The sequence below is a fragment of the Mobula hypostoma genome, chromosome 19, assembly GCF_963921235.1.
Source record: "Mobula hypostoma chromosome 19, sMobHyp1.1, whole genome shotgun sequence".
In the NCBI taxonomy this organism is placed as follows: domain Eukaryota; kingdom Metazoa; phylum Chordata; class Chondrichthyes; order Myliobatiformes; family Myliobatidae; genus Mobula; species Mobula hypostoma.
Window position 1 is genome coordinate 14,319,023 of NC_086115.1, and position 26,984 is coordinate 14,346,006.

General features: G+C 48.0%; 1 protein-coding gene across 1 annotated transcript; it reads left to right on the top strand.

Moving 5' to 3' along the window:
• Positions 1-479: 479 nt before the first annotated feature.
• Positions 480-19,572, top strand: LOC134358844 (golgin subfamily A member 7B-like). Its single transcript, XM_063071395.1, has 5 exons — positions 480-643; positions 7,000-7,125; positions 8,274-8,426; positions 16,105-16,206; positions 19,366-19,572. The coding sequence occupies exons 1-5, from the start codon at positions 635-637 to the stop codon at positions 19,447-19,449; spliced, it is 474 nt and encodes a 157-aa protein (XP_062927465.1). The 5' UTR covers positions 480-634; the 3' UTR covers positions 19,450-19,572.
• The last annotated feature ends 7,412 nt before the right edge of the window (positions 19,573-26,984 follow it).

Genomic DNA, 26,984 nt, shown 5'->3' on the forward strand with positions numbered 1-26,984 from the left:
AGGCAGTTATGGAGACCAGGTCATTGGGTGTATTTAAGGTGGAGGTTGATAGGTTCTTGATTGGCCAGGCATCAAAGGCAATGGGGAATGGGGCTGAGGAAGGGGAAAAAAAAGGATCAGCCATGACTCAATGGCAGGGCAGACTCGATGGGCCAAATGGCCTAATTCTGCTCCAATGTCGTATGGTCTAAAACTGTACGAGTCCGTGACTGCAATCTGCTCAAAGAGTTTGAGGAATTTCAACATTCCCATAGGCTCCTGAGAATTCCCCTGCCCCCCCCCACACACACACACACACACACACACAATAAATCTACATAACTTATTTTGATGTAAATTCGTGGATTTGGAGATTTATTTGATAGCAAGCGCCACTGCACCATTTTTGGACGGACCATTATAAGAGTAGCCCAACCATTAAACTTGCGTCGACGCCGCTCATCCGCCTGCCAATCACGCACTGGCCACGCCCATTGAGCTCGGACTGTCGGCGGCGCAGGTGCGACTGCCAGTCAAAGCGGTTGCCCTGGGCGACGGGGGTCCCCAGGAATTTTGCTGCAGGTGCAGCCCTCGCCTGTCAATCACCAGAGGGACTACGGGAGGCGGCGGGGAGCGGGCGGATTGCGGTGCGGAAATGGCCGAGGTAAGGTGGCGTTTGCTCAGTCTGAAGGAGTGTAGTCCCCTTAATGCAACATCCCTGGCTCACGCAGCCGGTAGAAGGAATTACACATTTATTTTGCAATTTTTAAAAAGCGCAAAATATTAACCAAATTATCTCGCTCTTTGCAAGCAATAGGATGTAAGGCGATATATTGTGGTTAAGTCATATTTAATAATGGGAACAATCCCTCTGGTACGGGCCATTTCCAGAATGCGGCCTGCACTGGAACACCTGTATTAAGAAATAACACACGCTGTGATTGCAATATAAATTTTGTATTGGTACATTTATTTTTACACCCGTGCATCGTTTCTCCATTTTTATTTTGTGAAAGGCGCTCCAAAGGCAGCAATGTGGCACCAACATAACAATAAAAAAATACATTAGAAGGGCTTATTAAACTGACAGTGTTTCCGTTATAAAAAGATCAACGGAGAGACAGGCTAGTTATTTGCAATCTAGAGAATGATTGGATTATAGAAATGAACCTTTGTACTCGGTAATGGAACATGTGATCAATATAAATGTCTTAGCTGTTTTTTGTACTAATGATTCTGTGAGTCAGACAACGGGCAGCAGAGCTGTGCACCGAATTTTGTTGAAACTGTATTTTTTTCGCTGTGAGGATTCGCGTCTAAATAGCTCACTATATGGCCCCCGCGGACTGGTTAATACCGTCTGCCGCTACAAGTTGTCTGGCGATGGGCTGGCATCCGCCAAGCTCAGGCCGTGTCCAGGTTTCTATCGTCTGACTTAAGGATGCCTGACATACGATCGGGCTTCCATTCAAAAGCCCGGCGTGCGTACTCCCGTTCGTTCCAACGAAGCTTAAGTTAGTTCTTCTCCCTCTTCTCTCTTCCCTCTTCCCTCTTCTCTCTTCTCTCTTCTCTCTTCTCTCTCTCCACTTTCTAGCCAGAGTAACGGTTTGGGACGGACTAGACGGAATGAAGGGTCCGTTTCTCTGCTACAATGCTTTGACTAACTCTCAGTATCAGACTAGTGCCACTCATTATAATGCTAAGAGATTTTTTAAATGTATTTTTTATTTAGAGATACCTTGCAGAATAGGCCCTTTCAGCCAAGCTGCCCAGTAACTCTTCCCTCCCCCCCCCAACATTTAACCCAAGTCTAATAATGGGACAATTTCTAATAGCTAATTAACCTAGATACCGGTTCATCTTTGAACTGTGGGAGCAAACCTGAGCACCCAGAGGAAACCCACGTGGTCTTGGGGTGAATATACAAACTCCTTACAGAGCACACCAGGTTTGAACTCTGAACTTTTACGGCCCTAGCTGTAACAGCTTCACGCTAACCGCTATGTTATCGTAGCGTCCAACGTAGAGACAAATTAAACTTAAGGAAAATGAAATATAGAACATAATATAGTGCAGCACAGGAGCAGACCCTTCAGCCCTCAGTGTTGTGTTATATTAATGAAATTGGTAATCAAATCTCAATAAACTAATCCATTCTCTCCCCACAAAACGACCATAAGGCGTCAAAGCAGAGTCAGGCCATTTGGCCCATTGAGTCCTCTCTGTTATTCCATAATATTAGCAAGGGTACGGACAAGTGGAGCGGCCATTATGTGAGTGAACCAGTATTAGAGTGGGCAGGCTTTAGCGCATCAGGCTTGGGTGAGGTAAGTTTCTTCTTCATTCTTGGTCTGTTAGTACATAGTTGGAGCAGTGAGGATGGCTCCAGGGGATTTGTTCTTTGTGGGAGATTTGGGAATTCTGGGGGACCTCCAGCCTCCTGGACAGCCAGCTCTGCACCAAGCTGCTGCTCCTCAGGAACTGGAGCTGCAGATCAATGACCTGCTCATGGGAGAAACTGGGGTGATAGGAGCTATGGGAGGTAGTCACCCCTAAGATGCAGAAGGCAGGTACCTGGGAGTGAGAAGGGAAATGGGCCGCCAGTGCAGAGTACCCCAGTGTCCGTTTCCCTCAGTACTACTTCGGATACTGTCATGGGGAGGACAATCTACCAAGGGAACTCGACAGTGACTGGGACCCTGGTACTGTGGCTCAGAAGGGAAGTGGGGAGAAGAAGACTGCAGTACTGATAGGGAATTCCATAGTTAGAGGAGTGGATACGACATTCTGTGGATGTAATAGACAGCCGGGTGGTGTGTTGCCTCCCAGGTGCCAGGGCCAGGGATGTCTCAGGTAGGGTCCACGGCATTCTAAATGGGGAAAGTGAGCAGCCAGAGGTCTTGATACCAATGACTTAGTTTGGAAAAGGGAGGACGTCCTGAGGAGAGAATTTAGGGAGCTAGGTAGAAAATTGAAAAGCAGGATCTCCAGGGTAGTAATTCCTGGATAGCTCCCTATCTCTGCGATGTGACAGTGAGGATAAGAATAGGATGATTTGGCAGGTAAATGCGTGACTGAGGAACTGGTGCAGGGGACAGGGTTTCAAATTTCTGGATTGTTGGGATCTCTTCTGGGGAAGGTATGACCTGTTTCAAAGGGTTTGGTTACACTTGGACCTGACGGGGACACATCTCCTTGTGGACAAGTTTGCTAGAGATGTTGGGGAGGGTTTAAGCAAGAAAATGGCAAAGTATTTTGCATCCATCTTCACTGTGAAAGACACAAATAGTGTGCCAGAAGTTTTAACAGTTTGAGAGTGTCGGGAGGCAGAAGTGTATGTAGTTGACATGACTAGGGAGAAGGTGCTTGGGAAGCTGAAAGGTCTGAAGGTAGACAAGTCACCTGGACTAGATGGTGTACAACCCAAGCTTCTGAAAGAAGTTCCTGAAGAGATTGTGAAGGCATTAGTAATGATCTTTCAATAGATTCTATATCAGTATCAATAGGTTCTGGAGGACTGTAAAATTGCAAATGTCACTCCACTCCACTCTTTAAGAAGGGAGGGAGGCACTTGGCCCCTAATCTTCTAAACCAGAGTAGCAGAGATAGGATGTCATGAAACAGTGATACAAGATATTGGTGAAGCAGCATTTGGAATATTGTGCTCAGTTTAGGTCACCATGCTATATGAAAAAAAATGGCATTAATCTGAGGAGATTTATGAGGATGTTGCTTGGATTTGACCGACTGAGTTATGGAGGGAAGTTGAACCTGTTGGGCCATTTTTCACTGGAGTAGATAGGCCTGTATCTATGTTGTATAGCTGTATAATTCTAAATGGTGACAATTGGGACGAGCTTGGATGGGGCATCTTGGTTGGCATGGACTTGTTGGGCCGAAGGGCCTGTTACTGTGCTCTATACCTCTAAGCTATCCTGCCTGGTAACATCGTGAATATTGTATAAACTCTTTCCAGCAGTGACGTCCTTCCTTCAGCTGAACGACCAGAACTGCACGTGGTACTCCAAGTGTGGTCCCACCAAAGCCTTGTACAAGTGAACCACAATGCACCAACTCCTGCACTCGTTGCCTTGTACTTTTATATTTAGTGGATAGGATTTGCTGTATCCCCATGGCTCATCCCATTTGGACCCGAAATAAACTTGCTGGGCTGTTTCCTACGGCAGCTGGGTGCCACAGTTCGGCTAGAGCAGATTTGCTCCCTGCAGAGCGTTCGTATTGGAATCAGAATCAGGTTTATTTGTTGTTTTGCAGCAGCAGTGCAGAACAGGGCACAAATATTAATATATCACGGAAATAAATACATAAACAGTGCACGAGCAGTAGTAAAACACACACACAACATGCTGGAGGGATTCAGCTAGTCAGGCAGCGACTATGGAAATGAATAAACGCTCAATGTTTCAGGCCGAGACCCATCTTCAGGACTGGAAAGGAAGGGGAAGACATCAGAATTTAAAAAAGATGAGGGGAGGGAAAGGAGGAAAAATTAGAAGGTGACAGGTGAAGTGAGATGAGTGGGAAAGGTAAAAGGGCTGGAGAAGGAGGAATCTGACAGGAGAGGAGAGTGGACCACGGGAGAAAGGGAAGGAGGAGGGGCACCAGGGGGAGGTGATCGGCAGATGAGGAGAAGAGGGAAGGGGGAAGGGGAAATCAAAAAAAAAAAAATTACCGGAGGGAGAAACTGATGTTCATGCCATCAGGTTGCAGAGCACTTAGGTGGAATATGAGGTGTTGCTCCTTCACCCTGAGAGTGGCGTCATTGTGGAACAGGAATGGGGATAGGAGTTAAATGGTTGGCCACCAGGAAATTTTGCTTCTGGAGGATGGACCAGAGGTACTCAACAGAGCGGTCCCCCCAATTTACACTGGGTCTCAGAAATGCGGAGGAGGCCACATGAGGAGCACCAGACACAATAGACCCAGCGGATTTGCAGATGAAGTATTGCCTCACTTGGATGGACTGTTTGGGGCCCTGAATGGAAGCGAGGGAGGAGGTGAATGGGCATTTTTCTCGCTTGCAGGGATTGGTGTGTCGGGAGGGAGATTAGTGGGGAAGGCCGAATGGATAAGGGAATCATGGAGGAAGCGATCCCTGCAGAAACCAGAGAGGTGGGGAGGGGGGGGTTGGTAAAGATGTGTTTTTGTGGTGGGGTCCTGTTGAAGATGGTGGAGGTTGTGGAGGATGAAATGTTGGATGTGGAGGCTCATGGGGCGGTAGGTGAGGACAAGAGGAACTCTATCACAGTTAAGGCAGCAGGAGATGGGGTGAGTGTGGATGTCCAGGAAAAGGAGGAGATACAGGTGAGGGCAGTATCAGTGGTGGATAACAATAACAAGAGCTATAGAAATGCAGTGTTAATGGGTTTGTCGGCCATTCAGAAATCCGGTGGCCGAGGGGAAGAAACTGTTCCTGAATCATTAAATGTCAGTGCTTAAGCTCCTGTACTTCCTCCATGATGGTAGAAATGAGGGTCTTTAATGATGGATGCTACCTTCCTGAGGTAGCACCTCTTGAAAATGTCCTCAGTGCTGGGGAGGGTTGTAACTGTGATGGGGCTGGTTGAGTCTAAAACCAGCCTCTTGCGACCCTGTGCATTGGCACCTCCATACCAGACAGTCAGAATGCTCTCTACTGTAAATCTGTAGAACTTTTTTTTTTGTCTTTGACGGGCCTTCAACAGTGAACCAGATTTGTTTTTACGACAACCTGTAGTCTTATCCTCGCCATGACTGAGGCTAGACATTTTTTTTAAACATTCCAGATGACAAATACCATGATGGGATGAAAACTTGGGTCATTGGCTTGTTCATTCAGGTCTGTGAATCACCAGAGACAGATGTCAGCATGGTTAACCACTGTGTCATCATTGTACCTTTGCCAAATATGCACTGACAAAGGACAGGCTCCGAATATTCTGATTAAAAATTGAGCCGGACTCAGCACATTATCTGGCCAAGAATTAATGTAGCAGGTTGAATCTGATAATGCCACTTTGTCTGTCCTTAACACGTCTGGTCTCACCCTATCGCAAATATTCCCTTTGTTCTGCCCATCACTCTCCCACCTTACCAAGTACTGAAACCTAAGATACAAAAGTTTATTGAAATGTTACCTCTGTCTCTCTCCCCACTTGTTGAGTGTTTCTACAACATTCCAGTTTTATTTTAAGAGTGCCAAAATCTGTTTTTCCTTTTGATCCTTCTGCCTCCCCATCTCCAGTACTACCCCCTTTTCGTGTGCAGAATTCAAGGTCAAAGTAAATCTATTATCGAAGTACATGTATGCCACCATATACAACCCTGAGACTTGTTTTCTTGTGGGCATACTCAGTAAATTCAAAAACCGTAACAGAATCAAGGGCATTGGGGTGTTTCCTTACCAGGCCGTGATGCACATCTGTAGAAGTTTGTTGAAGTGTTAGAAGATGTATGCTGAATGTTTGCAAACTTCTTAAAAAAAAGTAGAGGCACTGCCATACCTTCTTTGTAATTGCACTTAGGTGCTGGGCCCGGGACAGATCCTCTGAAATGAAATACTGAGGAATTTAAAGTTGCTGACCCTCTCCACTCCTGATTCTCCCGATGAGAACTAGCTCATGGACCCCTGGTTTCCTTCTCATAAGTCAAAAATCAGCTTCTTGGTCTTGCTGGCATTGAGTAAGAGGCTATTGTGGTAGCACCATTCAACCAGATTTTCAATCTCCCTCCTATATGCTGATACATCACCACCTTTTATTTGGCCAGTGATAGTGATGTCCCTCACTACTCTCTCCCGGTTCTACACCAATATCTTGTCCCTCAGCATCTTCCCCAGTCCTCCTGCTCAAATATTCCTCCCTCTGTCTTTCTCCCCCCCCCCCACCCCTTGTCTCCACCCTGCCCTCCCTCTCCCTCCTATCCCACTCGACCAGTAGTGCTAATTCCCTTTTCCGGGTCGTGTTGGAAGTTTGCTATGCTGTCACGTTAACCCTATGCTTTTCTCCCCACCGCCCGCAGGTTCACAACCTACAGGAGCTGCGTCCAAGTGCTTCTCTGGCCACCAAGGTCTTCATCCAGCGAGACTATACTGACGGGATTCTCTGCCAGTTCCAGTCCAAGTTCCCCCCGGAGCTAGAGAGCCGGGTAACTACCATTATTGCTCTGCTAAACCGCAACAGGAAAAGGCCATTTGGCCCCTCAGACCTACTGTATGATCCCAATGTCATACCAGTTCCCTTATCTCCACAGCAAAAAAAAGGGGGCTGAATTAGGCCAGTCATTCTATCAAGTCTGCTCTGCCGTGGGATTAAGGTTTTTTTTTAATCTTTACTAATCAGAAGCTATCTCTGCTTTAAATACACCCTTCCATTCTCCAGTATACTCACTGCAGTGTAGAATGCTCTTGGAGAGCAGTCACGGTAGACACGCCAATGATGTTTCCCTTTGTGGGAGTGTGTAGAACCCATGGTCATGGTCTCAAAACATAAGTTTAATCATTCAGGACAGAGAGGAGAAGAATTCCTTCACCCAGAGAGTGGTGAATCTTTGGAGATAAGATGATAAGAGCATATGGCAAAGGAGCACAATTAGACTATTCAGTCCATTGAGTCTGCTCTGCTATTTCGTCGTGGCTGATTTATTTTCCCCCTCAGCCCCATTCTCCTGCCTTCTCCCTGTAACCTTTGATGCTGTAATCGAGAACCTGAAAACCTCTGCTTTAAATATACCCAATAACTTGGCTTTCACAGCCGTCTGCAGCAATGAGTTCTGGAGGTTGACCACAGTCTGGCTAAAGCAATTCCCCTTCATCTCTGTTCCACATGGACTTCCTTCTGTTCTGAGGTTGTGCCCTCTGGTCCTAGACTCCCCACTATAGGAAACACCCTCTCCACATCTACTCAATCTAGGTGAGTGCAGTGAGTTGAGGAGGAGGAAGGACGGAACAAAAGCTGGCGGCCAATAGGTGGATCGAGGAAAGGGGACCCATTGGGAAGAGCGTGTGATGTGCTGAGCTGTGTCCACCAGCCTTTCTTGTGGCCATGGGCAGAGCAGTTGCCGTATCAGGCTGTGATGCATCCCGATAGGATGCTTTCTATGGTGCATCAATGATGCTCTCTGCTTGTGATGTGGACACTTGAAACTGGGGCCCAGCTGGATTATTCCCTCACTCACCATCGCAGTGTCCCCTCCCTCCACCATCGAAGCACAGTGGACGCAAGAGCTGACCTACATGAATGAGTTGGTTAGAAAGTTACCGAGGTTCCTAAGCGATCGCTGTTCCTCTGTTCCAGGTGGAAAGGCACTATTTTGAGGAAACGGTGAAGACCTTGAACAGTTACTACGCTGAAGCTGAGAAAATTGGAGGGACATCCTACTTCGAAGGGTGCCTGGCCTGTGTCACTGCCTACGTCATCTTTATATGTATGGAGACGCGCTATGAGAAGGTATTGCAGACCCATGGGAGGCTCTGAGTGTTTTGCACAGGGATTAGAATGGAGGCCATGAATTTACGGGTGATTGGGGAGTGGGCTAACTCCTACCTCTAGGCTTCCAAGTCTAGCCCTACCACTTGCTTGTTATTGTGCTAAATTGCCTTTTGTCCGTGGAGTTATACAGCACTGAAACAGGCTATTCAGCCCAACTTGTCCATGCTGTCCAAGGTGTCTTTGTGAGCTATTCCCATTTAGTCACAGAGCACTACAGCCCAGAAACAGGCCTTTTAGCCCATCTAGTCTATGCTCAACTCTTATTCTACCAAGTTCCTGGATCATACCCTCCCATCCATATATTTATCCAAACCTCTTAAATGTCCTTTTTAACCAATTCTTTTCCACTGAAATCTTGCCTGATAAATCTGTTGGAATTCTTTGAAGAAATAACAAGCAGGATAGATGAAGGAGAATCGATTGATGTTGTGTGCTTGGGTTTTCAGAAGGCTTTGACAAGGTGCCACACATGAGGCTGCTTAACAAGTTACGAAGCCCCGGTATTGCAGAAGAGATTCTAGCGTGGATAGAGCAGTGGCTGATTGGCAGGAGGCAAAGTGTGGGAATAAAGGGAGCCCTTTCTAGTTGGCTTCTGGTGAGCAGTGGTGTTCCATGGGGGTCTGTATTGGGACCGATTCTTTTCATGTTATACGTCAATATTTAGATGATGACATTCATGACTTTGTTGCAAAGTTTGCAGACGATATGAAGATAAGTGGAGGGGCAGGTAGTTTTGAGGAAATAAAAGAGGCTGCAAACTTTGACAGATTAGGAGAATGGGTGAAGAAATGGCAGACAGAATACAATGTTGGGAAGTGTATGGTCATGCACTTTGGTAGAAGAAATAAAAGGCTAGATTAATGTCTAAATGGAGAGAAAATACAAAAAAAATGTGCAAAGGGACTTGGAAGTCTTCCCTAAAGGTTAATTTGCAGGTTGAGTCTATGATGAGGAGGCAAATGTGATGTTAGCATTCATTTCAATGCAATGTTCAGACTTTATAAAGCACTGGTGAGACCTCACGGAGTTTTGTGATTAGTTTTGGGCCCCTTATCTTAGAAAGGATGTGCTGAAACTGGAGAGGGTTCAAAGGAAGTTCACAAAAATGATTCCTGGAAGAAATGGCTTGTCATATGAAGAGTGTTTGATGGCTCTGGGCCTGTGTTCACTAGGATTCAGAAGAATGAGAGGCCTTGGTAGAATGGATGTGGAGAGGATGTTTCCTATGGTGGGAAGAGTCTAAGACCAGAGGACACAGCCGCAGAATAGAGCAGAGAACGGAGGTGAGGAGGAATTTCTTTAGCCAGAGAGTGGTGAAGCTGTGGAGGCCACGTCTTTATGTAAATTATAACCAGCGGTTGATAGATTCTTGATTGGTCAGGGTACGAAGGGATAAGCGGAGAAGGCAGGAGATTGGGGCTGAGAAGAAAATTGGATCAGTCGTGATGAAATGGTGGAGCAGACTCAATGGGCCAAATAACCAAATTCTTCTCTATCTCTTATGGTCTTATGGAAATGCAGACTCTTTCCACTTGGGTTGTGTGAGACTAGAACATGGTCTTGATATGGTCTCCAACGTGGACCATAGCCCTTCATATCTCTCCCATCCATGTATTTATCCAAACCTCTTAAATACCTCTTTTAACTGATTCCTTTCCACTGAAATGCAGATTTTATTTTACACTGAGGTTAGGTGAAACACAGTTTCAGGGTGAAAGGTGAAGGGTTTAAGGGAAAACTGAGGAGGAATTTCTTCACTCAGGGGCTGGTGCAAGTGTGCAGTGGGCTGCCAGTGGAAGTCGTGGATGCGAGTTTGGATCGGAACGTGGGTGGGAGGGTTATGCAGGGCTGTGGTCCACGGATGGGTCAATGGGACCAGGTGGAATAATAACTTGTCATCAACTAGATGGGCTATTTCAGTGCAGCATTGCTCTGTGACTCTCACCTTAAACCTATACTCTCTAGTTTTTGGTTTCTCCAACCCTGGGGAAAAGTACTGATTGCATTTATCCTGGGTGGTGTTCAGCGGGGCATTTGTAACATGGGGAGGAGCTGTATTAATGCAGAGCGTGTCTCTTGGGATGTGGTAACGTTCCCTGGGCAACAAGAGACCACAGTACATGGGGCCCATATCCTGGGTCACAGCAACTGAGCTGCTTACATAGAACAGAAAGTCATTGTTGGTAGCAACGTGATCTGCATGAGACCTCTCGCTCGCTTCTCTTCTTTAGGGGAGTAGAGTTTCATATGTAGACGAAAGGCCAATTTTGGTCACGGACGGGGAACTTCCAGGAGTGAGGCTTTTGTTTTTCCCCACACAGTGAATATAATCAGCCCTTAAGTTAATAGAAATTCAGAGCTGTGGGTTGTATTTTTTATTAGAGTGATCAGGTTCCAGGGTTAGAGAAGGGTGGTGGTCAGACACTTATGTGGGGAGTACAGTGCAGAGCATTGTCACAGCCCGTGGTCAGTGTTACTGCATCCCAGCCTCGAAATGTGGAATTGTCAGGGCGAAGGACTGAAAGGGGCAGACCAGTTCGATGTTGGAACATTTTCTTTTGGTCTGAGAAGCTAGAACTTCGCACCATGTTTTGGTGTGAAAGGCCAGAGCTGGGGTAGAGGTGAGGAGAAGATTCTACTGACAAGGTGTGGGCCCATCCCTAAAACCGATGGGTTGTCTTAGGCTACGTCCACACTAGACCGGATAATTCCGTAACCAAAGCTTTCTCTCTTCGTTTTGACCCTCCGTCCACACTGAAACTGCGTTTTCCTCCCCCGAAAATAGAGCTTTTCAGAAACTGTCTCCAGAGTGAATAAATCTGAAAACGCCTACTATCCGGCGTAGTGTGTACGGGGTAACCGGCTATTTTTAAAACCGTTATCATGACGTGCCGGAACAAATGGTGGTGGCAGCACCGCATTTCATTGTTTTCTTGATCGCAACCTCCAACACCGCAACGATATCTGACAGTAGATGTGTAACAGCCTAAGGTAACATTGTACGGAAATACAACATAACACTGATGCAGACATGTTTTATACATTTAACAAGGTGCTTTATTAATGTATTGCTTGTGCAAACATTCAATATCTGCAATTGTCACTTTTGCCCAGTAACTCGTTTTATTGCACATGTTAAATACAGCAAAATAATACACAAAGACATGGCAAAAGTAAATGAGGTAACAGCAAATTTCACTTTTACCCAGTAACAAGCCTTGTTGCATTTAGTTGTAGCTGTCGCCCCTTTCATCGGTGAAGAGACTGTGGCTGTAGGAAATGTTTCTGGACAAACGCGCACCAAGTCTTTCGTTTGGCAATTTCCTTTGAAGTTTTTCTAGTCTGTAACTAGACAAACGCGCACCGTTTCCTCTTCGCTTGTTTTCTGTGTGTCCTGCGCATGCCCAGTAGGAGGAGATTCACCCAAATACCCGTTTTAATGTGGACGGAGGTATTTTCAAAAACTCCTGGTGTGGACACCTATAGTTTTTAGGCAAAACCGGCGTTTTCAAAACTATCCGGTCTAGTGTGGACATAGCCTGAGAGTCATCAACACTACAGCACAGAAACAGGCCCTTCAGCCCCTGAGGAGGAATTGCTTTCATCAGAAGGTGGTGAATCTATGGAATTCATTGCCACACATGGCTGTGGAGGCCGTTTGGGTATATTTAAAACGGAGGTTAACAGATTCTTGTTACGGGTTCAAAGGTTATGGGGAGAAGGCGGGAGAATGGGGTTGAGAGGGATAATAAATCAGCCATGATGAAATGTGAATGGTGGAACAGGGTCAATAGCCGAATGGTCCAATTCTGCTCCTAAACCTTATGTTCCAGTCTGTGCCATCCCTTTTCTTGCCACCTCCCTGATGTTTTATTGGGAATGAGACAACTCTTTCGCATCAGCGGAAATAATCAGGGGGACATTGACCAAGGCTGTAGGTCCACTGGCTCCGTCCCTGGGACTGGTGTTCCCTCCCCACCAGCCTGTCCGACTCCCAGCCAGGACCAGGGACCTACAGTACCGAGACTGGCTCAGGGCAGTGCGGAGGAAACCACAAGCAATTGGCTCAGGTCCTGAGTGATTGTGCTGGGGGAAGACCCCCAGTTTTCCACCACAAACACCCGGTGCTTCGGCTGTTTGCCCTGCTGGTGGTTTCTTGTTCGCTGGGCCTGTTGGAGGGGTAGTGGGTGAGGCTGGTGTTCGGACCTGGGCAGGCCGTGCAGTTCCAGGTGTTGGAGAGTTCCTGGGTACAATGTAGTGGAGTCAGCCTGGGATGGACCATTGTCTCTACATCCCACCCAACTACTCCAAACTCTTCCTCCCTGTCTGTCTCCATCCCCTCTCTCCCCTCTCCCACCCCCCCTGTACCCATGAGTGTGCTAGAATGTGTACAGGTGGGATGTTATAGAGGTGAACTGGGGTTTGCAGAGGGAATGTTGTTTGGATAGAATGCAGGGTGTCTGGATAATGGTGGATATGTAGGTGGGGCAGTGTTACTGGGTGGATGTGGGAGGGGAGGGTTTGGCATGGGGGTGGGGAATAGGTCCATTTGATTGGGGGGGGGGAGAGAGTGTGGGAATCCCCGAATTTGTGTCGTTGGAGGAGGAAAGGCCTGCTGAGATCCCGGGTCTCTGCTTCTGAGAATGTGTAATTAGCACCACAGCGTTTACAACTGATAACTGCAGCATTGTCAAAAGGAGGAGAAAGAGAACTCTGATCTCAAAACTCCGCTGCCTCGCTGCTGTATCCACTCACAGGGGAAGGCTTCGGGAGTAAACCCCGAGGGAAAAATCCAGAGCTGGGGTCCTTGCGGCAGTCCTACGTTGAGTTCAGTGCTGACTGGCAGCTCCTGCGATACCGCTGGTGCCGAACTGTGTCAGTCTCTACCGCTCCATTGGGATCATCAGCAGGGTGGAGAGGGGGAGCTTGCGACACGGGCAACAGCTCGTGCTCTGTATCGTACTGCCCAGGCTTGCATATCTAGACAGCCAGGATGCAACATCCATGGTGGACTCTGAGCGATGGAGGCCTCGGCAGTGTCAAAAGGACCATTCTGCTCCTTGGGCCTGTGCTTGCTTTTTTGTTTTGGAGAGTTTTGGGTTGGTCCCTCTCTCCCCTCCACTCCATGCAGCTGTAGCCGTCCCCCTGTTCATTCTGTCCTGTTTTCCTGTGGAAACTCGATGAATTAGCTTTCCTTGCTCATTCAGATGTGCTTTCCAGGTCACTGACATTTGCTGTTTACAGGACAGCACAGCTCCATAGCCCAAGTACAATCCCAACCTCAGTGCTGTCTTTGTGGAGCCTGCACGTCCTCCCTGTGACCATGTGAGTGTCTTCCGGGTGCTCTGATTCCCTCCCACATCCCGAAGTGCCAATTTATTTCTTTCTATAGATGTTGCCTGACCTGCAGAGTTCTTCCTGCATTCTATGCAGATGCAATTTAATGTGGATAAATGTGAAGTTATCCACTTTGGTGGCAAAAATAGGAAAACAGATTATTATCTGAATGGTGGCCGATTAGGAAAAGGGGAGGTGCAACGAGACCTGGGTGTCATTATACACCAGTCATTGAAAGTGGGCATGCAGGTACAGCAGGCGGTGAAAAAGGCGAATGGTATGCTGGCATTTATAGCGAGAGGATTCGAGTACAGGAGCAGGGAGATACTACTGCAGTTGTACAAGGCCTTGGTGAGACCACACCTGGAGTATTGTGTGCAGTTTTGGTCTCCTAATCTGAGGAAAGACATCTTTGCCATAGAGGGAGTACAAAGAAGGTTCACCAGATTGATTCCTGGGATGGCAGGACTTTCATATGAAGAAAGACTGGATGAACTGGGCTTGTACTCGTTGGAATTTAGAAGATTGAGGGGGGATCTGATTGAAACGTATAAGATCCTAAAGGGATTGGACAGGCTGGATGCAGGAAGATTGTTCCCGATGTTGGGGAAGTCCAGAACGAGGGGTCACAGTTTGAGGATAGAGGGGAAGCCTTTTAGGACCGAGATTAGGAAAAACTTCTGCACACAGAGAGTAGTGAATCTGTGGAATTCTCTGCCACAGGAAACTGTTGAGGCCAGTTCATTGGCTATGTTTAAGAGGGAGTTAGATATGGCCCTTGTGGCTACGGGGGTCAGGGGGTATGGAGGGAAGGCTGGGGCGGGGTTCTGAGTTGGATGATCAGCCATGATCATAATAAATGGCGGTGCAGGCTCAAAGGGCCGAATGGCCTACTCCTGCACCTATTTTCTATGTTTCTATGTTTCTATGTACACAACCCTGAGATTCTTCTGTGCAGGCGGCCTTAAAACAAAGAAACAATATGGAAACCGTTCAAAGAAAACATCAGACACCCAACACACAAATAAAGAACAAATCTCACAAACGACAGAAAAACACACAGAATATTAAATATCCAACCGCAGGGTCCTTGAAACTGTCTAGGTAAGTTGAGTTTAGTTTATGCCCTTCGTTGACTGCAGACCACGGAGACAGTCCACTCCAATCAAAATTGCGCAAAATAGCAATAAAAAGACTAACCAGAAGCCAGAAACATGTATGACGTGAAAGGCAGAGTCCTCTCTAAACAATCCACAGACAGTGCTGATAGCAGCGGCGGGCGAGAGGGAGACCGGCCAAGCGCAGGCAGATAGTGATGAACAGCCACTCTCATCCTCGTTGATTTCAAACGTACTCGACGCTTTAATCGGTGAGTTAGTTTAGTTGAGAATTGGAGCCGATCGTGGGCTCACGCTCTGCTGTTCTCAACCGCACTGAATTCCCTTGGAGACAGCAAAACCGCCAGATCGCTCGGTCTCCTCAAAAACACGCGATCAAAATGTAAATTCCAGGTTCCGATCACACACAGATTAGTGGAAGAAGTATATTTAAAAGGCGTAGGTTTCATGAACTGTCCGCGGGACGTCACTGTTATGCACGATGGTGCACCATCTTGTGGCAAAGGTGAGGGAGATCAGTTACTTGGGAGTAGATGAAAGACTAGTTTTCTAGTATTAGCATTGTTCTGTGAGAGCTGGCAGATTTGATGGGCTGAGTGGCCTGTATATTGTATGAAAATAGGAAAATAGGACCAAGCTGAAAATGTTTCCTCATGACAACTCCTGTTGTCTACTTTCTGAACCTTGGGGATTTCTACAGGACACACTGTCAGCAGCTGTGAGAGTCCCTGTGTTTGTCCGTGAAAAGGGTTCCTATCCCAGGTTTAGGCGTCCACACTGTGTTTCTCTCTTACTGATACTGTGCGGTGGTATGGTGCTGTAGCCATTGGCATAATCACTTTATAATGCCAGCAATCACCAGTTGAGATTCAATTCCCGCTGCTGTCTGTATGGAGATTGTACGGCATTCCAGTGGCATGGATTTCCTCCGAATGTTCCGGATTCCTTCCACTCTCAAGACATACATTTAGGGTTTGTGTTATTGAATTGTGGGCATCTGTGTTTCACTGAACAGGTGATATACGAACTTGAGTGTTGTTAGATTTACTCTGAAACATGGTGATACTTGCATAATCCTCGGACTGTCGGTCGTTGATACACAACGATGCATTTCACTGTATGAGTCGATATATACATGACAAATAAAGCTCATCTTACTGCTTTCCTCTGCCCTACCTCAGGTTCTGAAGAAGATCTCCAAGTACATTCAGGAACAAAACGAGAAGATCTACGCGCCCCGAGGGCTGCTGATCACGGACCCCATCGAGCGAGGACTACGGGTTGTATCCTTAATGGATATGCTGCCATTTTAGAGTCACATGGTACGGAAGCAGACCACCCTGCCCAACTCGTTAATGCTGACCAAGATGCCCCCTTCCCAGCTAGTCCTGCTTGTCTGTATTTCGCCCACTTCCCCATCCACGGACCTGTCCCGATTTCTTTTAAGTATTGCAATTGTACCTGCCTTGATCACTTCCTGAGGCAGCTCATCCCACAACCCACCACCCCCTCAGGGTAACACACACAAAATGCTGGAGGGATTCATTAGGTCAGGCAGCATCCATGGAGGGGATTAAACAATTGGCATTTTGGTCTGGGATTGGAAAGGAAGGAGGCAGAATCCAGAATAAACCAGCTGGGGGGTGGGGGGGAATGGGAAGAGGTTCAGGGTGATAGGGTGAAGCCAGGTTAGAGGGGAGGTGGGCAGGTGGGTGATTGGGGCTGAAGTGAGAAGCTGGGAGGTGATTGGTGGAAGAGTAAGGAGCTGAAGAAGAAGAAATGTGATAGGAGAGGAGACTGTGGAAGAGAGCGAAAGAGGTGGGGAACAAGAGGGAAGTGATGGGCAGGTGACGGGTGCAAGAATGGGGAACAAGAAAGGAGGCAAGGGGGAGGGAGAGAAATTACTGTAACGTAGAGAAATTGATGTTCATGCCATCCGGTATGAGGTTACTCAGAGGGATCTTTCCCATTCTTCCTCTGGTTTAGACCCCTCTCTTCTGGGACGAAGACTGACCTATATATTCCTCTCAAAATGGTACACGTCTCCATCATGTCACCCTCTGTGCCTCCTTCGCTCCAGGGAGAACAGTCCCAACCTGTCCAATCTCTCCCTTTAACTCAAGCTCTTCTTGTGAATCCTTTCTGTACCCTTTCCATCTGAATCACTTCCTTCCTATAGTATGGCGACTAGAACTGCGCATGGTACTCCAGCTGTGATCTCACCAACTCATTCTATGACTGTAATGTGACGTTCCTACTCTTGTACAGCTCCCATGATGGGAATTCTGACTCATTGCCATTGCAGCCCTTGGGTTATCAGTGCAGGGAGTGCCAGCACTGGGCGATGCTAGTAATCTGAAGGCCGGGGGTTAAAGGGTGCTGGTGTTCTGGGGACCCAGTGTCCATGTACTGTACACTAACCACTGCATGTTAGCAGTACGACAAGCAGCAAGGAAGGCAGAGAAGATGTGTTGGCCTTTAATTGTAAGAGGATTTGGCACAAGTGTTGAGATGTCATCTTCCAGTTATTTACAGTCATACAGCACGGAAACAGGCCTTTCGACCCGTCTAGTCCATACTCGGCCCATCGAGTCTGCTCCACCAATCAATAGCGGCTTACTTATTTCCCTCTCAATTCTATTCTGCTGGCTTCTTGCGATAAGCTTTGTTGCTCTTACTAATCGAGAACGCATCAGCTCTGCGTTAAGTATACCTAATGACTTGGACAGTGGCAGTGAATTCCACAGCTTCACCACCCACTGCTAAGTAAGTTCCTCTCCATCTCTGTTCTGAAGGGATGTACTTCATTTCTGTGGCTCCGCCTTCCGCTCCTTGACTCTCCCACAACAGGAAGTGTCCTCTCCATGCCCACTCTATCTAGCCCTTTTCATATTCGGCAGGTTCCACTGAGGTCCACCCTCATTCTTCTGAACTCGAGGGAGCACAGACCTCGAGCCATCAAAAGCTCCTCGTACGTTAACCCTTTCATTCATGGAACCATCCAGGTGAACCTCCTCTGGCCCCTCTCCAATGCCAGCACATCCTTCCTCGGAACTGCTCACAATATTCCAATGCAGTCTGACCATTGCCTTATAAAGTTTCAGCATTATATCCATGTTTTTTTATATTCTAGCCCTCTGGATATGGATGGTAATATTGCATTTGCCTTCCTTACCACCAGCACTCAAGTGTGTTCAAGTCAGACACTGATGGCCTTTTGAACTTCCTGGAAGGGATGGGATGGGGGGGTTGCAGTAAAAAGCACACTTGAATTGGTAATAGGTTTATTATTGTTGCCTGTGTGGAGATGCAGTCAAACGCTCTTGTTCAGATGCCATCCGAACACATCGTTCCATACACACCACCTTGAGTAGTAAAGGGGAAAGGGGTGCAGAATACAGAGAGAGTGGAGTATAGGTGGACGTATCAGGTGCGAGGGCCAATACAAGGTAGTTGAGAGATCCAGATTTCATCTTTAATGTACAGAAGCTTGAAACCAGCGTGACAGAAGCTGTTGTTGAGCCTGATAGTGTGTATTCTCAAGCATTTGTATCTTCCACCTGATGGGAATGGGGTTGAAAGGAAGTCTGGGCTGGGAAGGGTTCTTGTACCGTGCGGAATTGGCCCTTGGTGGCTATTTGAGCCCCCCACCCCATTAATCCTAGTCTAATCAGAGGTCAACTTACAAAGAGCAGTTAACCTACCAACTGGTACGTCTTTGGACTGTGGGAGGAAACCAGAGTGCCCGGGGGAAACCCACATGGTCACGGGGAGAATGTACATGCTCCTTACAGGCAGTGGCAGGAATTGAACCCGGGTCGCTGGTACTGTAAAGCGTTGTGCTGACCACTACACTACCCTACCAGCCTTGTGTAGGATTAGTATCAAAGAGGAGGCATGGTAGCATAGCGGTTGGGTTAACGCTATTACAGCGCTGGCTGTAAGCTCAGGATTCGATTCTCACTGTGGTCCGTAGGGAGTTTGTACATTTTCCATGTGGCTGCTTGAGTTTCCTCCCAGTGCTTTTGTTTCTTCCCACATTCCAATCCAAAGACGCATCATCAATAATGGGCGTGCAATGTTGGCATGGCAACTGTGGTAACATTTACTGACTGCCCAGCATAGTCCTCACTGATTTGGTTTGATGCAAACACCACATCTCACTATGTTTTGATGTACGTGTGACAAAGCTAATCGTTAAACCATCACGGGTTAGTTTGGATTTGGTGGGCCAAGTGGCCTGTTTCTAGGCTGTATGATTGTGGCGTCTAACGCACTGATATGGTTGGCTTCTCGATGTCCAATAAGTAGTTCGGTGCCAGAGGCGATCTCCCCCACCCCTCACCGTCCTTGAAGCTGCCAGGGAGTGGCATTGCCAGGCTTTCTGCTTCTCCCTTGCCAGCCTCGGGTCCGGCCGTGTGCTCCTTAACCCTCCGTCTCAGATCGAGATCGCCATCTACGAGGACCGGTGCAGCAGCGGGAGCAGCAGCGGCAGCAGTAGCAGTAGCAGCTGCAGTGGGCAGTGAAGCTGGGGGGTCGGCGGGGGAGGGGGCCCACGCACCAGCGGGAACGCAATCCCGACAAACTCCTGAGGAAACCACCGGCCCTTTTCGCCGAGTAGTCTGGACCATTCCTGGGGTGGGGTGGGGGCGAGGGTTTGAGAGGGAACGGGAGGGGTGGAGGGAGTGAGGGGAAGGGGATTGATATACCCTTACGGCCGTTGCTCTTCGCTGAAGCCCAGGAAGAGATGTTCGTCTCCAGCGGTGATTCACGGCGAGGACTGCAGGCGGGACACGCCTTTCACCAGGTGGAACATTGCGAGGTGTCTCATGAGAGCCTGGCTGAACTAGGAGCGATATTGAGGTGATCAGAGTACTGGGACCGGCGAGGGAGGGGTTGCACAGCATCTTGGATGAGGGTGGGGAGGTTTGGGACGGTGGGAATGAGAGGATCAGGGAGGGAATTCTGGAGCTGCTGATGTTGGAGATGATGGAAGTCACTCGACAAGAGGGTGGGGTCGGAGGGGGGAGGGTTGCACACCAAGTGTTTCTGGAGAGAGAGGGACTGTTCCTTGTTGAGAGCGTCAAATCACTTTCAGTCATCTCATGCACTGGTGTCCGCTGCTTGTTATTTCTGGGTTTGTCTATCAGACTGGGTCTCCCACTCTCCGCGGTGAGCTGAGAATCCTCACCTGAACGTTTCACCTGTTTGCTGCCGGATCGACTGGCTGTTGTATACCAGGAGTACCGAGGTCCGAGGTGAGGAAGAGGGCAGCGTGCAGCCATGGAGAGCTCCGTAGCAGCCGGCGCTCCCACTTTCATCCAGGTGCTGCCATCCGTTACCTGATCCTGGCTGAGTGGCGCCTTTGGCGGGAGACAGCCATTGGCCTTGGTAGGAAATCTCCCGGCAGGTCGGCCCCCTTTCTGCAAACACAGGGCAGCACTGTCTAGGGAATGATCCGGGCCCGAGAACCGATCCTCCCGGGAACGGTGGGGGGGGGGGGGGAGAGGAGTGTAAGTGGCAAAAGTCCCAGGGGTGCTGATGGGACTACATATACTGTCTAGGTAGTCTCCAGCCCCTTGGTATGAACATTGAATTCTCCAACTTCCGGTAATTCCCTCCCCCTCCCTTCCCCTATCCCTATGTCACTCTGCCCCCTCCCCCAGCTCCCTCATGGTTATCCCTGTAAGCGCAAGTGCTACACCTGTCCCTACACCTCCTCTCTTGCCACCATTCAGGGCCCCAAACAGTTCTTCCAAGTGAGGCAACACTTCACTGGCGAATCTGTTGGGGTCATCTATTGCATCCGGTGCTCCCGGTGCGGCCTCCTCTACATCGGTGAAACCCGACGCAGATTGGGGGACCGCTTCGCCGAGCACCTCCGCTCCGTCCACCAAAACAGACAGGATCTCCTGCTGGCCACCCACTTCAACTCTGCTTCACATTCCCATTCAGATACGTCCATACATGGCCTCCTCTACTGCCATGATGAGGCTAAACTCAGGTTGGAGGAGCAACACCTCATATACCATCTGGGTAGTCTCCAGCCCCTTGGTATGAACATAGAATTCTCCAACTTCCGGTAATTCCCTCCCCCACCCTTCCCCTATCCCTATGTCACTCTGCCCCCTCCCCCAGCTGCCTACCACCTCCCTCATGGTTCTGCCTCCTTCTACTCCCCATTGTGTTTTCCCCTATTCCTTCTTCACCTTTCCTGCCGTTCACCTCCCCCACCCCTTTATCTTTCCCCTTACTGGTTTTTCACCTGGAACGTACCAGCCTTCACCTTCCCCCCTCCTTCTTTATAGGGCCTCTGCCCCTTCCCTCTACAATCCTGACGAAGGGTTCTGGCCTGAAACATCGACCGATCTTTTCCACGGGTGCTGCCCGACCTGCTGAGTTCCTCCAGCGTGTTGTGAGTGTTGTTTTGACCCCAGCATCTGCAGATTGTTTTGTGTTGTGGGACTATAATGGGACTTGGGCTGGGTGCTGGGAAATGGGTGGGTGAGAGGTGGATGGGTGTTATCTCCCTGTCCCACCCTAGGGTGGTGAGAGAAAGATCTTGTGTCCCGCCCTTCTCACCCACACCCCTGCTGGTGTTAGGAGAGTATAGTCATATTCCACCCCTCCTTCTAAAATCCCAATGCCCCTGAACCTCTCTCACTACATCCTCTCTTTTCTTATACCCTCATCCCTGTAATGCCCGTGCTCTCCTGAAATCCCCCTCCCTAAACACCCACCTCAACCCCTCCTTTTGTCTAAATACTCTTACATTCATAAAATTCCCACCTTTTCCTTCCCAAACGTACACCCTACATCCACACTTCCTAACCACCCATTCAGTTGATGCCCCCTTCCCTCTCGTTCCTTAGCCCAGCTCAGTTATTCTTCCCCCCCCCACCGTCTTTCACACCCAAATGGGGTCTGCCCTCCTGCCAGGTTATGAGGTGTGGGTCAGTCATATCCGTCGTGTTCTGACTGACAAGTGGCTCTATCCAGTGTGTTAGCTGGGAGAAGGAACCTGATTCCACGAAAGCGGTCAAGAATTTCTTATTTCCATGAGAATTTAAGGCGAGTCATCCTGACCTACAGTATACTGGAATACGTATCCTAGATTGTCACCTTTCAGGAGGTGAATACACACTAAATCTGTGCAAGACTTTCATAGATCTTCTAATTTTCAATATACCCTCATGCTGTTAGTTGTTTGACAAGTTGTTCTGTCCAGCGTGGTGGAGACAATCTCTGTGCAGGCGAGGGGAAAGGACCCAGATTCCATGAACATTGTCAGGAATTCCCAGTTGCATCTTGTCTTTAGGAATTGCATGCCTCGACAGTTCGGGTTGAAATACATTGTTGTGGAATCCATTTCTAACCATGTCCGTTATTCAGTTCCCTTGTATGAGAAGCATTTGGCTCTGGGGTTTAGAAGAATGAGGGGGTATCTCACTGAAACCTATCAAATATTGAAAGGCCTAGATGATGTGGACATTTAAAGGATGTTTCCTATAGTGGGGGAGTCTAGGAACAGAGGGTATAGACTCACGGGGAACAGAAATTGGGGTAATTTCTTTAATCAGTGAATCTATTCTATGGGATTCATTGGCACAGACAGCTGTGGAGATTAAGTCACTAGGTATATTTCAAGTAGACGTTGATAGCTTCTTGATTGGTAAGAACTTCAAAGGTCATGGAAAGAAGGCAGGAGAGTGGGGTTGAGAGGGATTATAGATCACCCACAATCGCATGGCAGAGCAGACACGATGGGCCGAATGGCTTAATTTCGTTCCTATGTCTCATGGTCTCAACTGTACTTGGACACTTGCTGAAGCCAGATTCAGCCTTCCCCTGGTCGAATAGAGATGCAAGAGATGGCAGGTGTTGGATTCTGGAACACCACCATCTGCTGGAGGAACTCAGTGGATCGGGCAGCATCTGTGTTCGTCAACGTTTGACAACCGTGATTCAGGCTCTTGGCCAGAAATGTCTGACCACCCTGTCCGCCTCCACAGATGCTGCCTGACCCGTTGAGTTCCTCCAGCAGATCGTTTGCCCAGGGTGTGGACGACTCGCTGTGTTTGAGTGGCGTCTCTTCAGCGAAGTGCCCACGGCCGAATCTGAACAGTTTGGCTTTACCCTGACCGATGCTGGGCAAAACCTGTGTGCCTGTCACGCTGGCCGTCTCCCTTTCATCTGGGAACTTGGGAGCATACTTGTTGGTATGATTTGTGTACTTTGGAGCCTCTTGTGATGCAGTGGCACCCCCTTCAAACGTGTAAGGAACTGTGGTGTAATGGCCGGTGTACTGACCGGCTGTTTTCCTGTCTCCATTGTGGCATCTGCCTGCGCTGTACAAACACAATAAACCACGCAGAATGGCAGCACTGTCGGGTACCTTGGCCACATTGCCCCCTCCGCTGGGCCTGCTCTTTCCGAGCAGTGCCTTCTTCAATGTTTTATACTTCCTGGTCAAATACAGATACAAGTTGGAACCTGGCACACAAACGGAACTTTATTCACTCGTGTGTTTGCGCGTGCACGCACACAGAGTTAATTGTGGGGTACATGGAACATAAAACAGTACAGGAACTTCGGCCTACGATGTTGTGCCGACATTTTGCCCTACTCTAAATCTAGCCGTTCCCTCCCCTGGCATTCATTCTTTATGGGCCGTGTTGTATGACGTGGGTGGTCATGGTCTTTTCCGTGATCATGATCGTTCTTGGGCTAATTTTTCTACAGAAGTGGTTTGCCATTGACTTCTGGGCTGCAGCTTTCCAAGATCGGTGACCTCAGTCGTTATCAATACTCTTAAGAGATTGTCTGCTTGGCATCTTTGGTCGCATGACCAGGACTTGTGATGTGCACTGATTGCTCATAGGAACATCCACCCTGGCTTCATGGCTTCACGTCACCCTGGTCTGGGGGGGTGGGGGGAGAGGTTAAGCAGATACTACACTTAGCCCAAGGGTGACCTGCAGGCTAATGGAGGGAAGGAACACCTTACATATCCTTTGGTGGAGACCTATCAAATCAAGTTTAATTGTCATTCACCCATACATGGATACAGCCAAATGAAGCAGTGGTTCTCTGGGGCCAAGGTGCAAAGCATCCACAGCACACTCAAAATAGCGATTTTTAAAATAAAACATAGTCATGTGGGGGAAAAAAAACACATATATATTAGTCCAAGACCTTGAGCGAAATGTCCTGCAAATTGTTGGTACGGTTTCCAGCAATTCAGCCTGTCATTCCACCAATCGAACACTGGAGGGCAGCACTGTTGGGAGAGGCCAGTCACCAACCGAGGGCGGAAGCCATGTTACACCGCCTCTGGGCTCTCCTCACTCGGACTGCTGCTTGGAGGCCTAGTCCTCGCTACAACCAAGGCCAGGCGGCTCCCACTCCGCCTGTCATGCCACCCAATGATGGAAACAGGCCCGCGGTATCTTACATTTTCAATGTCCAGCAGGATCTCGCAATTGCAAGTGAAACATCCAAGACGGTCTCCCGCTGTTACACTGCGCACTGCCTTCGTGCACCAACTCTGATGCCTTCGAATAATCAGGCCCCTCTTCCTGCAAACCGCTGGCTTCTCGCCCTTCTGACACCACAGCTGGCTACTCTGATCAACAAGCAGCTCACTGATGGTGTAGACCTTCTGTATCTGAAGTTCTTGGAGTGTAGTCTTGTGATCATAAAAAACAGAAGACAAAAATCACCTTTGGTTGACTCCGAGACGTTGCTGTGTCCGAACCTGCTGTCATTTCTACCCTGCCACCCATCTTTCCCATATAGCTCTCTACTTTCATCCATGTGCCTATCTAACTCAAATGCCCTTAATGTATCTGCCTGTACGACTACCCCTATTGGCACGTTCCATGCACCTACCACTGTGGAGAAAAAAAAAATTACTTCTGGCATGACCCCTACATTTTACTCCAAGCAGTTTAAAATTATGCACTCCCATATTAGCCATTTCTGCCTCAGGGAAAAGATCTCTGGCTGGCCACTTTATCTATGCCTCTTGTAATCTTCTACACCTCTATCAAGTCACATCTCGTCCTCCTTCGCTCCAACGAGAAAAGCCTTGGATTGCTCAATTTATCCTTATGTCATCCTCTCTAATCCAGACAGCATCCCAGTAAATCAATGCATCCCCTCTGAAGCTTCCAGGAATTTCCTACATTGATGCAACCAGAACTGAATACAATTCTCCAAGTGTGGTATACTCAAGAGTTTTATAGAGATGCAACATGAGCTCATGGTTCCTGAACTCAGTCCCACGATTACTGAAGCCCAGTACATCAGACACTTTCTTCACAACTCTATCAAATGGCACAGCAACTTAGAGGGATTTACAGAAATGGATCCCAAAATCCCTGTTCCTCCACACTGATGATAATCCTGAAATTAACCCTACAGTCTGCCTTCAAGTTCAATCTTTCAAACCTTTCCAGATTGAACTTCATCCACCACGTCTCAGCCCAGCTCTTCATCCTGTCAATGTCCCATTGTAACCTACGACAACCTTCTACACTATCCACAACACCACTAACCTTGGATGATCAGCCATGATCATAATAAATGGTGGTGCAGGCTCGAAGGGCCGAATGGCCTACTCCTGCACCTATTTTCTATGTTTCTATGTTTCTATGTCATCCGCAAATGTTAACCCACTCTTGCACTTCCTCATCCAAGCCATTTATAAAAATGTTTAAGTCAGAAATGAACAACCATAATGCATGGGAGAGAGTTAGGGGAACAGTAGTGATGGAAGCATGAGAGGTTGAGGGAAGAGTGAGTGTCAGGGGGCCTCATTTCGAGAGTGAGGAAGTGAGTTTGCTCAGAGCTCCCGGCTCTGCTTGACTCCACCCGATCTCTGAGTGTTGGGCTTGGGGAGAGAAGGCACGTGGAAATTCCCCATTCCCACCTGGCAGAAGATGTGTATTTGTCTGGCTTGTACACGTTTGTTTACTGTACATAATTGAGTGTAATGTTTGTGTGTCTATACCTCTGTTTATCTGTCTGTGTGTGATGGTGAGGGCTTACGTGGATAATGGCCAATGATGGGTATATTTAAGGCAATAAGACCTTAAGATATTTAAAGTGGATGTAGATAGGATGTAACTGATGTAGTCAGGGTGTCGATGCTTACAGGGAGAAGGCAGGGGAATGGATTTGAGAGGGAAAATAAATTAGCCATGATTGAATAGCGGAGCTGAATTGCCTAATTCTGCCCCAATGTCTTAAAAACAACACCTGGGCCCATGGTGACCCTCTGTGACCCCTTTAACCATCCAATAGGATCATTTCCCACCCAGTTCACAAATTTGGAGACAGGTGTGGTGTCAGACACAAAAGGAGCAGAGCTCAGACTTCTAGTGCCTGAAGCGGAGAGACCTGGCACAGCACGACGGGGAGCATTATGTCTGCAGGCAGAGCTGCCTGCCAGCTTTGTTTACGGAGCCCTCAAGAATATCATTTTGCATATTAAGTGAGTAAATTACATCAGACGTGGCATCAAAGAAAACAGCACTCTTGACTTCCTGGAATAATAATGATTTCACTCTCCCATATTAGAACAAAGAGAGACAGTGTTTAGCAAAACCAAACATTTAAAACTGCCAGGACGGTTGGTGGAGAGGACAGACCCACAGACACTGGATACGATTAGCTTCATTTGCCACATGTACATTGAAACAAACCATGAAATGTGCTGTTTGCATCAATGACCAACGCAGTACGAGGATGTGGTGGAATCGGCTTGTGACTGTCATCATGCAATTCTTGCAACAAAAACTCAATGGCCACTTTATTTGGCATCTCCTGTACCTACCTCATAAATATACTGAGTGATGTTCGTGGTCTTCTGCTGTAGCCCATCCATTAAAGTTCAGTGTGTGGTGTGTTCAGAGATGCTCTTCTGCACATCACTGTTGTAATTCAGTTAGAAGTGTCCTGACTATTCTCCTCTGACCTCTTTCATTAACGAGGCGTTTTTGCCCACAGAACTGCTGCTCACTGGATCTTTTGCTTTTGTTTTTGCACTTTTTCTGTA

Excerpts from the sequence above, each read along its gene's own strand:
- LOC134358844 (XM_063071395.1), top strand. Across the intron at positions 7,126-8,273 it reads CCCCGGAGCTAGAGAGCCGG|GTGGAAAGGCACTATTTTGA; the intron begins GTAACTACCATT and ends CCTCTGTTCCAG. Across the intron at positions 8,427-16,104 it reads TGGAGACGCGCTATGAGAAG|GTTCTGAAGAAGATCTCCAA; the intron begins GTATTGCAGACC and ends GCCCTACCTCAG.